The sequence below is a fragment of the Pavona decussata genome, unplaced genomic scaffold (genome assembly GCF_977016875.1).
Source record: "Pavona decussata unplaced genomic scaffold, jaPavDecu1.1 SCAFFOLD_219, whole genome shotgun sequence".
Lineage (NCBI taxonomy): Eukaryota > Metazoa > Cnidaria > Anthozoa > Scleractinia > Agariciidae > Pavona > Pavona decussata.
In genome coordinates, this window is record NW_028145624.1 from 2,390,001 (window position 1) to 2,399,647 (window position 9,647).

A 9,647-nucleotide genomic window follows, 5' to 3' on the forward strand; every position below is an offset into this window, starting at 1 on the left:
CTTTAGAACTGTAAAGTGTATTTATCACTGCAAAGGACTTCTCTTCGATTTTAAAGAAAGGTAAGCTGACCGTTTTATTTTAAAGAGCATTTGTAATATGTTTCATTATCTGAACTTTCCTATCTTAGAGAATCTTGTGCCGGGTAGATTGAGTAAAACAATCGAACTATTCTAGCGGGTATGAGTTATCTTTATTGCCAATTGCGTGATCCTTAAACTATTAGCCAGGGTCGAGTTTCCTTTTGGCAACTCATCAAAACCCAGACTATTGGTTTGCACAGTTAATTCACGCTAACTTCAATATTTGATCGTATCATGGAGAGTTTTAAACAACTTTGTTTACACTTTGTAAAATTATACAATATACAATAACTCTTGTCAGCGAGAAAGTTTGGACAATACGCTATTAACATAAACATTGCATTCTTTGTAATAACTTGCGAACAGGCGCCGATTGCATTCTTGTTTAATAGCTACACGTTCCATTTGATTAATGAACAGTCGACAGGCAGAGAAAACACTTGTTTCCCCGATAACCTCTTTTAAATGCTGACTAAATTTGCACAGTTTTGGCGAACAATACGTTTCTTTCGGGTACTGAAATTGATTATTCTAGACAGTCGGGTCGATAAGACATTCTGAGTGAATCTTACCCTAGACATAAATTATTGCTATTGGACAAAGCCTCAGTGACCAACAAAGCTATTATAAAGTTGCTGAGTTTTCAAAATTCCAGACTGCGTGGATTAAAGACCGTTAAGGATCCAACAAAAGGCGTCTTCAATTTACTTAGGCTTAGAAAATTTCAGTGGAGCGATGATAATAAGCCATTGGTGTGATATTCAATTGGGTCCAAAGGTGGGCACATTCAGTTGCAAATTTTATTGTTGTCATTGACATTGTCTCTTTGTCGCGTATCTGTTGAATAATTTCATGGAAAGACAGTGGTTTTTGATGTTTTACCTCATGGTATGAAAATTGAGGGAAAATCCCGGCTGTGCCGGATATTAGAAGTCGGGTTTCTTTGTTCCTAAAAGATATTATGAACACAAGGGTCTCGTAAATGACAATGGCTGCGATTCAAGTCGAAATCATATATGATTTCAAAATGACAGTACAACAAAGGCCAATATACTTTTTAACATTCTGATCAATTACTCGCATTAAAAACCGGAAGGCCTTGTGGGTAAAAGTTTACCATTAAAAGCAGTTCTGAATGTAATCCGAGCAAAAACATCCGGTTTATGGAAAACTTTGTCTCATTCTAAGACTCCAAAGCGAGAACAAAAGACTGTGATAAAGGTTTTTCAAACAACACACCTTGTGAGTCTACAAGGAACCTTTGAAATCCTTTTCTAATGCCGGGATGTGAAGTAATAGACCGGGTCGTAATAAATAAATTGTATGAGGTTGTTCTGGCAAAGAAATTTGTTTCCTAACCTTGCCTACGTGTGGTACTAGATAGGTATTAGTTATACCAATCATTAGCCGGTATTCAGGGGCAACCTAACTGATCGTTTCGGTAAATTATCTGTTCGGAAGGCCCTTCATCCCCTACAATTTTCTGAAGGGAATTTTCACCTCGAACTTTCGTGATATGGGAAATTTAAGGCCTAGTGTTTTCGGATCGATAAAAAAATGTCGTTTCGGGTACCGAAGAAAGGTCAGCTAAGATTTTCGGAAAGGAAATAAGACTTAAGGTTTTCGGGAAACGGACAAAGATGCCCTAGTAATTTCGAAAAGACTCACGGGTTGCCTTAGAATGACCGAACAGATAAAAATATTATAGCGCTGCCTAAAATGAACCCACAGAGCTTTATAGGCACTCCAGATAACCTCAGATAGCGTTTCAAAGCATCTGAGAGAGAACTGTCGTTGGGTGCCCCTGAGTATTGTAAACAATGTTATTTTGTAGCGTCCGTGTTCTTGAAATAAACTGTATTTATGAAAAGAAAAAAAAAAGCCTTGCAGTCGTTTTGAAATATATAGTTTTAAGTTTGAAATTGTGCGGACCACTGTACTGACTTTAGTGAAGAAACACAACTGTAACTTTCAAAGGTATTTCTTTTTTGGATAAATTAAAGAACAGGGTTACCCAACGAGAACATTAACGCAAAAAAAAAAGAGAAAAATGTTGTCTTTTGTGTTTCTAGTTCGTTTGATGGCCGGTCGGAAGGCATATTTGTGTCAACTAATACAGTACAATCTGTTTGGATGCTTTATAGCCTAAAAATTTACGAGCTGTTGTTGGCTTTACGAAAATGCTAGCTGAGCTTACTTTGCAATTTAATCGAGATATTCATTACCCCTCCAGAAACGAAATTTCCAGCTGAAATTTTGGTGAAGAAAACCTTAGATTTTCTGTAACACTAAATCCGAATTTTTGAGGCGATAAAGGCCTTTCGAAGAAATATAAACGGAAATGTAGCTTTGAGTCGGCCTCAGTATTGAAATAAGCTACAACTAAAAACGCACAAAAATTGTGGCGCCTATCAGAATTCTTTTCCAAACAATCTTGTTTTTTCTCGTACAGCTTTTCCTGATGACGATGAATGCCACAAGAAACCTTTCATCAAATGCTTAATTAAACCCCATCAACTTGAAGTTTTTTTCTTTTTCGCGATTTTTAATGTTAGGAAGTCCAGATACCATGCCTAGTAATGTAGGGCGGATAATATAAAGTACATAATCGTAGACAATGAAAATACTAATGCATGCACAATAAAGAAACGAATGAACGCTTGTAAACAAACGAAAGATTCTCGTTTTATCATGTGTACGTTTAAAATCTCCTTCGTTTTCCTGTGTCACTGAAGAGTGCGTTGTTCTTAGGGTTTTTAACTTCAAACTCAAGGCAGCTTCAGTTATAGCCGGGAATTAACGCTTGCGTTTATAAGGTATTTGAAACTGTAACGCGACTTAACTGTTAACGGCAAATGAAGAGAAAATTGGTTCACAATTTTTTTGGAAAAACTGGAAGTAAGCTCAAGAGGGAATGCAAATTTCCAAGATGTGTTTGGGGTAAGGTCTCGCATCTTTATCAATGACGAAACATTGTCTGGGACAAGAATTTGATTATGTGTCATAAAGAATGTATTCAAAAGAATTATTGAATTTATTAAAAAAGGGGAACTGTTAAATTTTTACTTTATCACCTCCCAACAGCCTATACCTGAAGAAAGACACGATTCAGTATTTTGGGTGAAAATTGTAGAAAATATCGTGAGGTTGTAGAAATTAATACTCCGTTTTTTTGTGCTAAGGTTGTGGATATGAACACTCCAAGAAGTGATCGTGACTTAAATTAACGCAAAGTTTTAGACTGATTCATGATCACCTGTAATACAGTCCTTAATTTTATGAAGCTGTCTATTTCCAGTAAGGTACCCCGTGAACAAAAAGTGCGAAACCGTTGACAATCTAACTGAACAGTTTCAACTGCTTGCAGGAAGAAGACGTAGATTCGCTGTTCTTTGTAAAGATTCGGACCAAGTTAGGCCAAGATGAATGACAAGCACCGAGACATTTTGCGCCGTCATTGGTCGTCGCTCCGGAGGGACCTGGAACCTACCAAGTTATTACCTTATTTGGTTAACATTTTAGACGTCACGGACGAACAGGAAGTGAAAGTGAAGGCTACACGAGAGGATAGGATTGATCAGCTGTTGGAGATCCTACCAAGGAGAGGACCAAAGGCTTTTGATGAATTCGTGAAAGCTTTACAAGAAGTGCAGCCTTTTCTGGCGTCTCCTTTGATACAAGAAGCCGGTGATTATCTTTGAGTTCTCTTGATTCTCTCACCGTGCGAATTATGATTAAACTACGGAAGTTATTAATCAACACCTCTAGGATCCTATTTTCCTATTAGTGGTTTAAATAAAACAACAACAACAACAACAACAACAACAAAACAAACAAACAAACCCTTAAAACAAACAAAGGAGTTAACAAACGAAACTAGCAGGGAGGGAATAATTCACATTTCAAGATTTTACTCATTGTTAGTCGTCAGTGACAACATATCGTGGAAAAAAACTTTAGCGAAAAAGAAAAAGGATGAAAAATTTTTTTTAGCGGCACTGACACGTTTTGTACGGATACCTAGTGTTATGTATTAATTTTTTTAATAACATTAAAAAATCTAAGTAGCCTTGATGTAAGTAGCGCAAAAACACTGAGTCGCGCATTATAATGGGTAAGGGTAGATTGGCGGCTGAACCAACCAGGAGGCATAACGCACGTTATAAAAGAAGTTTTGACCTGTTAGATCGCCGACTGGAATTGGTTAGTTCCAACCAGAAGCCATAAAAAAAGCAATGAGGCAAGCATACCGAGAAACAAAGAAACAAACAAACAAATAAATAAATAAACAAACAAACAATCAAGGAAGAGCAAGTCCCTGAAACGATCAAACACAGCACGGTTATTAGTAAAGCAGGTTATAAAAGATGTTTTGACCTGTTAGATCGCTGAATGTGTTCTTTTTTTCTTTAAAGAAATGGAAGAAATAAAGACAGAATTAAGCCGCGCCAGAACTCACAGCGCCAGGCTGAGAGAAGAAGTTCGAGTGATGAGAACAGGATTAGAAAGAGAGCAACAAAACCACAAAAAGACGTCAAAGGAACTTGAAGAACTGAGAAGCCTGCATGAAACGTTGATAGAAAAAAGTAAAGACGATAAAGAAAGTATGGAAACCAGAATTCAAGAGTTAGAAGCTACGGTTAAACAACTGGAAGAGGAAGTACTATCGGAAAGAAGCGAGAAAGAAGTTTTTATCGAAGAGACGGCACGGCTGCGAAACTTATGCGATACACTGGACGAAGCCAATAGTCAAACTATGAACGATTTGCGAAGCCTACAGGGAATTCTGGATAAGACCTCGAAAGAAAATACAGAACTCGCTAAAAAGTTATTAGAATGTAACAAAAATATTTTAAACGAAACCATTTTCCGTGACACCGGTGTACGATTGATCTCTCGTCAAGGTGAAACTGTTGCTGATAAAATTGCCATTGGAACTCCGCCGTCTACTCATTTCTCTCTCATCGACGATACGGATATGGAAATTAAGACTAAATTTATCAGAAACGATTCCTTCTCGGCTGAGCTGTTAGACGAGACGAGGAAAGACTTAGCTAAAGTTTCAAATGAGCGCGAAGAAGCAAGGAAACGGTGTGAGGAATTAGAGAAACAGCTTGAGGAAACTCTCGCTAGTTTGGAAAGGCAACGAAGTGCTAGTCTTCACGACAGAGCGACATCTCCAGGAGAACCAGTTGAATTTGAATTTGAAGGTAATTTTGAGGAAGGTCTAATAAATTATCGAGAATTCTAAGAACAAATTTCGGGAAATCTAGGCATGTCTCAAATTTCACGTGAATCAGTTCGCACGAGTTTGTCTTCTGAATTCCCTCTGGTCAGCGCCTCGGCGCCAATCAGTGCCTAGAGCCAATCGCTTCTGAGCCTTCCACCTTGTTAAATAAATACCTGCAGTACGTTATCCTAAATAATAGGCCAAGTATCGAAAACTTGGTAAATGGCTGAGGGTTTTTAGAAGACACGCAGGTAACCACTTCAGATTGCTAAGTAAAACTTGTGAACTCCTTGAAGAAGCTCTTTTGTTAATTTTCTGCCTTGCACTACTGACAGTATGTATAACATTATTTCGATTAGAGAGTTGTTCAGTGTTTTTAACTATATTAAACCCAAGGAAAGCGAAAATGTTTTGGAAAAGGCTCTCTTTGTTAATGAGATTTCTCCCCGAAGCTTCGGGGAAAATAACGTAGTTTTTCTCGACTTGTAGATAATCAAGAACATTGTTCGCGTTGTGACGCACTGGAAGAGGAATGCAACTTGTTAAAAACCGAGAGAGATCTTATCAAAGGAAAGAAACAGAAATTGGAAGAAGAAATCAAGCAGATGAACAACAAAATCAAAGAGATCGGCGAAGATCGTCGAAGAGAGAAACAAGCGCTGCAGAAAGAATTGCAAAGCATGAGAGAAGAGTATGAAAGCTTATCTCGAGACTTCGAGGACGAACTGCAAAAGAGGATTGATGGAGTGAACGAGCAGCAATTGCAAGAAATGAAAAATCTTCAAGTACAGAACGACGAACTGAAGGACCAGATCAACAAACAAAAATCTGAAGTCCACAAGGTGACGGTCCAATTAATGAGAGAAAAAACGCATCTAGAGAAAACCCAAGATGAGTTTGGCAAAATGAAGAGGAATTTGTCCCGTGAGAAGAAAAAAGTGAAAGAGGTTAAGGAGGAATTAGAAGCGGAGGGTAGAGCTAAAAAGGACGCATTGAAGCAAGTGGAAAAATTAAAGAACGAATCTAGAAATCAAGAAACAAACAGGTGCGAGGAAATTGCACGCCTTCGCGAGGTGACAAGCGTGGAACGGTCAAAGTGCGACGCGTTGAGAGAAGAAATCGAAAGATTGAGAAGTATGCCAGGACGTAAGTGTTTCATCTATTTTTTATTTATTCCTCTGTCATGCGCTGTCCATGGTTCATTCACGACAGCACAAGAGTGAGTGTGTGTGAATGATTATCTGAATGGGCGCAAAAGCAGACTTGTAGTATGTGAAGTTTGATTGCGGGTTACTCGCGCAGAAGGCACTCCTGAAGATTGATTGATCGTGGGAAGTGTTTCGCGCCCACCACGCGCGTCACACACGAACACTGCGATTTGTTACTTCCATTAAGAGATACCGCCAATAAGGGAATACTGAGTTTTATCTCACTAGGGTATTAAAAGTTTCCTTAAGTTGAATACCTCTCTTGATGAAATACTCAATAATATTCCAGGCTACTCACTGATTCCAACATTCCCAACCTTCGTAAAACCGAAAGGACATCACCCGTATCCCTTACTGCACCCCCACCTTCTGCAATATACGAGGAAATCAGAAGCAAAGTGAACTATCCCAAACTGAAAAACTGCATATTACCTGTTTTGCTTAAAAATGTAATAAAAGTTCACCCCAAACAAAAACTAAAAAATAATTTGTATTTTTTTTTTTTTACTGTTTCTGAACCCCTCGTATAAGCGTGAGTCATGCGCAGTGAATCAAGGACTCGGTTCCGACCATACACGAACACTATAAATGGTTAAATTACGCGTACCGATTAATTGGGCCGATTTGGCCCCCTGTTTGACAAAGAACCGTGCGTGAGCGAATGAAATCGGCCCGATTGATAAAATCTGTGGCGTTGCAACAGATTTTTCGACTCGGGCCGTTTTTCAGTCCGCGCTTCAGAAAAAGAAATCGCCGGACAAAATTGTAACGTGTAAATTGTCGGATGAGATTGCACCTACTAATCGGGCCGGTAAATTGGTATATGTTACAAAATTCCCCCAATTAGGTTCTTATAAGGGCACTTGAATTAAAAGCGATTCGCTCATACCCTCCTTATTGTGCTTTGGCTCCATACTATATATGTATTAACATTTTGTCTTGTTCGATTGACGCAGGAGTTCTAAACTACAGAAAGGACTTTGACAGACACGGGGTCCTCTATGCCCTAGGAACCAATTTTAGTACCACGCCTTGGGTAAACCCGGGCAGCACCAGCGCCTCTCCGACTAGAATAATCGCCACAAGGTCTTCTGATGATCAAGGAGACGCGGCTGATCTGCTTGAAAATCGGAGAGGATCCTTGAGTGGGACGAAAGACGAGGACAGGTCATGGTGGTGTGTTGACTTGACGGATAAGTACGCCTTGTTTCTTACCCACTATACCTTGAGGCACGGGCGGGACAATGGTATGTCAATCATTCGTAATTGGCGGCTGGAAGGCTCGCTTGACGGACGCACTTGGAAAACGCTGAAAAAACACGAGAATGATCGCGGACTCAAAGATCCTTTCCCTTATTACACGGCGACATGGTCGGTGGATGGGGAACTAGGCGCCTGTCGGTATTTCAGGATTTTTCAGACGGGCAAGAACTCTTCGGGTAGATTTAGTATCTTTTTGTCTGGAATCGAACTGTACGGAGTGCTTATTGAAATGGATAGCTAACCAGCCAGACTTTATTTACAAATTTGTCCCCAAAATAACTTGTGTTACTTTTACTGAAAAGCTGCAAGCAGAAAGTGAAACACTTTCTTTCAGTCTCAGGTTCTTTTGGTGTTCCGCCAGAACCATATCTAGACGAAATTTTGGATCCGATATGATCCAAAATTTCCTCTTGGTGGCCACAAGTTAGATCGAGGCATTGAAGTATATTGCAAAGTTCGGAGAGTATAACAATTCTAATAACAACAAAGTTATTAAATGAGAATGCTAATGACGATAATCATTAAAACGCATTGTGAACATGAAATATCTGAAATTAATACTCTATATTTTGAACTGTGGATGAAATAATTGATAAATGAGAGACCAGCACAATTTCCTAAAAAATAATTAAGACTTGAACCGATCAAACCCATGACTTCTGCGATACCGGTGCAGTGCTCTACTGAGTTATCAAGCCAAATACCTGTGGCCAGTGAAGATACGGAAGCGACACATGAAATTGAGTTGCGTACATATCTGCGTTGGTCGCTCATTTATCAATCCTTTCATCCGCAGTTAAAAATATATTAATTCCTAATAGCGCTATAAGCAGGAGTTGAACGTAGGACCTAGCTCCAGCTTTCAAGTCCAACGCCTTAACAAATTGGCCTCTATCCCAGGTTGAGGGGAACCTAACAGTGGGCTATACGGCGTATGGAACTGGGAATATCACGGTACCGTTAGCGGGCATCCCATATTCGCAATACCTACATCACATCTGTACCAAGGCGAGCTTTCTCTATAACAATCTTGTTCACTGGGTCAGCCTAAAATCCTGGCCAATATTTCCGGGTCAGATACGAAAATAGCGTTTGCAGTGTACATTTGTGTTTTGGATTTCAATAACCAGTCGCTACAAGGCTTGGTGGTGGTGTCATTGCGAATTTCTGGAAGCCTCTCCCTCCCCCTCCCCCAAGTAATGTTGATCACCACTGAAATCATTCGGACTGTACATAAACACAGCAACGTAACAACATTGCATTGGGGCGAAGGGGGGGGGAGATTTCGCGGTGAATTTTGGAAATCGACATTTCTGGCCAGGATTGTAGATAGGCCTGCCAGAGTTAAATTTCGTCTAATAGCAAAATAGCCCACCAGTAGACCTACCTGAAAAAATATTGCTGCAAAATACTCGCCGGCTTATAACTGAATTGGCTGCAACTCATCTCAGGCAAAATAAGTCAGCCCAGCTCATGTAATCGCACAATGCAAACATTTTATTTCACACCATGTTCACCCAGTCATTGAATGACGCTAATTTTAAAAGCTTTTCGAGAAAAGGACGCAACTATTTTTAAAACATTTTTTTAAGCGTGAGTGAAATCACAAATTTAATTATCCTGCAGCAAATGCTAATGAAATAAAGTAAAAATGAGATTTTTTAATATATATTTTAATATTATATATTTTTTAAATTTAATATGGGAGCTTTTCATTCTTAACAGATGATGCTTAGTCATGTATATAAGTTTATATAGCATGCTCAAAGTAGTAACGGGAGATTGCAGTTGCAAATCTGTGTTTGAGGACGAAAGTTGTATTGTTATCTTCGTGAGCCGTGCAAAAGCACCGTTCATCTCATTTT

At 39.2% G+C, this 9,647-nt stretch overlaps 1 protein-coding gene across 2 annotated transcripts in view; it reads left to right on the forward strand.

Annotated features, from left to right (window-relative positions):
- The window catches only part of LOC146459491 (uncharacterized), an 8,526-nt gene extending 204 nt beyond the window's left edge, over positions 1–8,322 (forward strand). The window contains exons 1-6 of one of the 2 annotated variants that reach the window (XM_085089639.1): positions 1–60; positions 3,449–3,768; positions 4,497–4,741; positions 4,784–5,291; positions 5,801–6,457; positions 7,476–8,163. The exon at positions 1–60 is cut by the window's left edge and continues 78 nt beyond it. In XM_085089639.1, the coding sequence (XP_084945765.1) occupies positions 3,504–3,768; positions 4,497–4,741; positions 4,784–5,291; positions 5,801–6,457; positions 7,476–8,023 (2,223 nt within the window). In that variant the 5' untranslated portion in view covers positions 1–60; positions 3,449–3,503 and the 3' untranslated portion in view covers positions 8,024–8,163. Of the gene's footprint in view, positions 61–3,448; positions 3,769–4,496; positions 5,292–5,800; positions 6,458–7,475 lie in introns of both variants that reach the window. The other variant, XM_085089638.1, reaches the window with a different exon arrangement.
- The last annotated feature ends 1,325 nt before the right edge of the window (positions 8,323–9,647 follow it).